Genomic DNA, 4,773 nt, shown 5'->3' with positions numbered 1-4,773 from the left:
ATATTTAAGTTTCAAGCTAAATATTTAGCTAGTTAAATATTTAAATTTCAAGCTAAATATTTAGCTCAAAACTAAATATTTAAGTTTCAAGCTAAATATTTAGCTCAAAACTAAATATTTAAGTTTCAAGCTAAATATTTAGCTCAAAACTAAATATTTAAGTCACAAGTTAAATATTTAGCTTGTTAACTAAATATTTAATGTGTAAGTTAAATATTTAGTTTATAAACTATGACATTTATAAATGTATGAATCATATGGTGAAAAACTGACTTTGAAAAATAAATCAGTTCTTTTTTTTTCTTATAAAAGGCTAAATAAAACAAAAATATTGGTGGTAATTTTTGACCGTGTAACTTTACAAATGGCACCCCATATGAAACAGAAGATAAAACATTTCAATTTTTCTGGTAAAGTAACAAGTTTCCTGAAATCAAAATTTCCTTTAAAARAGGATGCAGAACTTAGGACAAAAGGCAGAGTGCAGTAGAACCAACAGAAAATTTATTTTTTAACAGTGGTAGTTTGTTGTGCCTGTAGTAAGCAGGTGTTTTTGTCTTTTTCAGCTGCTGAGGTTTCAAAGCCACAGATCAGCCTGTGTGGTCCATCTGAAGAATCAACACGTGAGGCTGAAAAGTGGCTCAGTGACCTTCTTAATAACGCTCCTCGCTTTGTCGAGATCCACAACAACTTCCTCCTGCACATGAGCGAGCAGGACCACCTGAAGCTGTCTCTTTTATCTGAAAATGGGGTGCAGATTGAAGAGTTTTTCACCAAAGGTCACGCCAGTTTAACTATAGATGGTAAATCGAGCGAAGATGTTGTTCTTGCTGCACTGAAGGTGGAGGAAATGCTCTGCGAGATCCAAAAAGAGTTTGTCTCAGAGGAAACACGTGAATTGGAGCGACTGTCAGGCATGAAAGCATCTTTTGAAAGACAGCCAGATGTCGTATCAGACCCAAAGTTCTCAGAACGTGAACGGGCCTTCCAAGCTCAGGGGCTGCGTGTAACAAAGGTAATCTACTTAAACATCATGGAAAAGCTGTTTAAAAATAGAAGCACTGCTTTATTAAAACTATAAACCAAAGTAGTGATTTTGTAACAAATTCTCTAACAGTTTGTTGCAGTAAATTTTATTTGAATCTACTGATTAAATAGTGATTTGTCTATTTTGTTTGTGTGTTTTAGGTAGACAGAGTGAAAAATCCTGCTCTGGAGGTTCTGTTTGGTCTGAAAAAACAACAACTGGGCTGTTCCAGTTCTGAAAGAATGTTTCAGCGTATACCTGCACAGTTCTGTGAGATGATCGGCCACATTGGATTCCATGCAGAGTGTGCACCTCCTGAAGGTATGAGAACACTCCCACAGAGATCGCAGGTTGTTTTTAAACCTATTGGAACGCAGAGTTACAGTCTGACTGCTTCATCAAAACCACAGAAAACTGATTTTTACAGTAAAATTCAACAGGACAAAAATACCAACAAGAATACATGCCATAAAACACCACGTTATATGGCACAGATATTATTAAAAAATACCTTATCTGAGAATTTGTTTGACAGAAAAGGTGCACAGAAACTAAAACTAGTTTGTCCATCTTTAGTTGTTACTTTTGAGATAAAGCAAACCTGTCAAACGACTCAGCCTGTAACTGAAAATATGGATGGAGGACAACAGAGCTGTAACGCTGATGCTATATTGCCTTATATGCATTAGCTCAGTGCTAGCGCAACAAACAAGCTAAACTGAGGTCCTCCATCCATATTTTCAGTTGCAGACTGAGTCATTTTTGTGTTCCCCTCTCTGTCATGTGGATGGAGGACCTCAGTGACGAGAGAATGTGTAGCGCTGAGCTAATACATATGTATGGTGATAGCTTTGGGGCTAACGCTAAAGCTAACAGGCTAATCTGAGGTTCTTCTTCCATGAAGCAGCTCTGTTGTCCTCCATCCATATTTTCAGTTCCAGGCTGAGTCATTTTTACCTTCTCCTCTCTGTCAACACTCTCTGGTTTCATTTAAAAGAGTCTATCATCAGATATTGTCCAAGATTAAYCTTCAGGGTGGATATAGCTCGCTAGCAGCCTCTCACCGAGGACCTATCCACGTCATCATTTACCCAGAATGCTTTGCGTGTAAATAAAATGGCCCCGTCCATGTAATATATTTTTAAAGTTTTAGTTTAAAAATGATAAAAACTGAACGTCCTACAGTATTTTTACAGGCTTTATTTTAAGGTGAAAATATATATTTATTAAATAAAGTCTAATGATACAACTAATCATGGATCCCTTTAAGAATAGCGGCCCTTGTGAACCAGGATTGGACACCTCTGATTTAATTGTTCACTTGTTCAAGGGGCTCTTTATGAATGCTTGTAAATTGTTCACAGTACAGTGCTGATTTATTTTTTTCTGCTTTGCCGCTGAATGGAAGCATGTAAACGATGAGTAGAGGCCCGAGTGTAGAGCCCTGTGGTGCTCCACTTCTCATTTTAGTTCACTTAAATGCGATTACCTACTGGCATTAAATTGTTCCCTTTTACTTACTTGTTGATCTTCTGGTTACAGATCCAAAGTATGGAGTGGGCATCTATTTTGCAGGTTCAGTCGAAAAGGCCATGGAGCTTTGGAAGGAGAAGCATGAAGAGTTCCTGTACTTTGTGGAGGCAGAGGTGCTGACAGGAAAAACATTTCCTGGTAAACGAGGCCTCATCATACCTCCTGTTCGGCGGTCTCCTGATGTTCTGTATGACAGTGTGACTGGAGGACCGAGGTCTGATATCTCTGTTATTTTTAGTGGTTACCAGGCTCTACCAAAGTTCATTTTCATCTGTAGGAGGAATTCCACTTTCTTGTAAGACAAACCGTTATTTTCCAGGCATGAGCCAGGATGAGAACCAGTCTGATCTAAATATATAGATTTGTTTAATGCATCAGTATGTTCTGTTGTAGAAATCTTTGTCTCATTGGTTTCATGACTAACATTGGGAGTTCTTTTTGTTGCTGTTAATAATTACCTGCTAGAATCTGTATGAACATAAATTGATTCTGAGGTTTCTACTTTTATTCAATAAGATTCTTTACTTTCTGTGGATTAATGTTATTCAGCAGCACAAGTATTACAAATAATCTGTATGTACCTAAACAAATCAACTTTGGTTTAAGCATATCTTTGGACCATTTTCATTCATGGAATCACAATCCATTAAAGGCTGACAGTGTTGAATCAACAAGTTGTGTAGTTTGAATATAAAGTGCTAGAAACCTTTATTTTCATTTATCTTTTAGCAGAAGTTTTTGTTAATGCAGGTGGATTGTAGCACAAATACAAGTGTGTATTTTGAAGAAATGTTGATCTAATTTTGCATTTGATCACTAAATAAAATTGTACTTGAAGGCTCGATGCTGAACATCAGCTCATGAAATATTCAAACAAGCAACACGGCTGTGGTCAGGTTTTTTTCCTAGAAATTTAAAAGTCAGCAGCAGTCTTATCAATTTCACAGCTTTATTAAAATTAAGTTTAATTTACATGTAAAAGAAAGTCATTTTTACAAGTGATGCTCTTTGTACAGGACATATAAAACAACCCTCGGATTAATATCACAGAAACAAATCACAGTCTGATTTCAAGTTCAACACATCAGAGGCCGTCTGCTGTGAATAACAATTCCTTTCATCTTCAGTGGATTAGGGTTACACATGTGGACAAAATTGTTGGTACCCCTTGTTTAATGAAAGAAAAATCCACAATGGTCACAGAAATAACTTGAATCAGACAAAAGTAATAAATACAATTTCTTTAAAAAAAAACATGAAAATCAGACATTGCTTTTCAGCCATGCTTCAACAGATATATAGGCCAGGACATAAATTATGTTACCCCTGAAAATAATGTGACCAAAGGGTCATGTTAAATCAAGGTGTGTCCACTAATTAGCATCAAAGGTGTCTACAATCTTGTAATCAGTGGGTCTGTATATAGGGCTGCAGATACTCACTGTGCTGTTTGCTGACATGGTGTGGACCACACACACAACATGGACCAGAGGAAGAGAAGGAAAGAGTAGTCTCAGGAGATTAAAAAGATAATTATAGTAGTGATGGGCAAATGAAGCTTTTCTGAAGCACTGAAGCTTGCTTTGAAAAAGGGTTCATTTCTCGAAGCTTTCCAACACAGTTCTCTTTGGCTCCACCCTGTGGCCAAAAGTATGAAAAGCTGCTTGAAACAACACAAAGTGAAGCACTTCTTCGTGATGGAGATGACAGCTTTTTAATGAGATATTTCTGTTTGTTATCAGGTTGTCATTGTGTTGCTTGAACAGATTTTATTTATTTTTTCTTTTTTGTGGGTGGGAATAAAGTTACTGTTTATGGTTTATTTTAAATAAAATAAAGTGTGCCTGTGTATTGTATACTGAATTATTTCAAGTTCAAGATCTTAATTCATTTTCATTTAAAAACAGATTTAATTCTATACACACAAAATAATCACAAATAAAATGAAAGACAGAAAGGAGAAAGAAAAGTCTAATTTTATTATCTGCCCCTTATTTTCAAAAAATAAAATATAGGCTACTAGATTCTATACACACAAAATAATCACAAATAAAATGAAAGACAGAAAGCAGAAGGAAAAGTCTAATTTTATTCTCTGCCCCTTATTTTCAAAAAATAAAATATAGGCTACTAGATTATTTCACACATTCTTAAAACCAATAAATACAGTAATTTCAATTTAAGATTTTCACAATCTTATCTTGACATTTCTC

General features: G+C 35.6%; 1 protein-coding gene across 1 annotated transcript in view; it reads left to right on the top strand.

Moving 5' to 3' along the window:
• The window catches only part of parp9 (poly(ADP-ribose) polymerase family member 9), an 11,570-nt gene extending 8,168 nt beyond the window's left edge, over positions 1 to 3,402 (top strand). Inside the window, exons 6-8 of the mRNA XM_014015223.1 lie at positions 567 to 1,015; positions 1,189 to 1,348; positions 2,570 to 3,402. Of these exons, the coding sequence (XP_013870677.1) occupies positions 567 to 1,015; positions 1,189 to 1,348; positions 2,570 to 2,859 (899 nt within the window). The 3' untranslated portion in view covers positions 2,860 to 3,402. The remainder of the gene's footprint in view (positions 1 to 566; positions 1,016 to 1,188; positions 1,349 to 2,569) is intronic.
• Positions 3,403 to 4,773: the final 1,371 nt, after the last annotated feature.

Source organism: Austrofundulus limnaeus, unplaced genomic scaffold (assembly GCF_001266775.1).
Source record: "Austrofundulus limnaeus strain Quisiro unplaced genomic scaffold, Austrofundulus_limnaeus-1.0 Scaffold125, whole genome shotgun sequence".
Classification (NCBI taxonomy): domain Eukaryota; kingdom Metazoa; phylum Chordata; class Actinopteri; order Cyprinodontiformes; family Rivulidae; genus Austrofundulus; species Austrofundulus limnaeus.
Note: the sequence above shows the minus strand (reverse complement) of the source record. Positions and strands in the feature narration are given on the sequence as shown.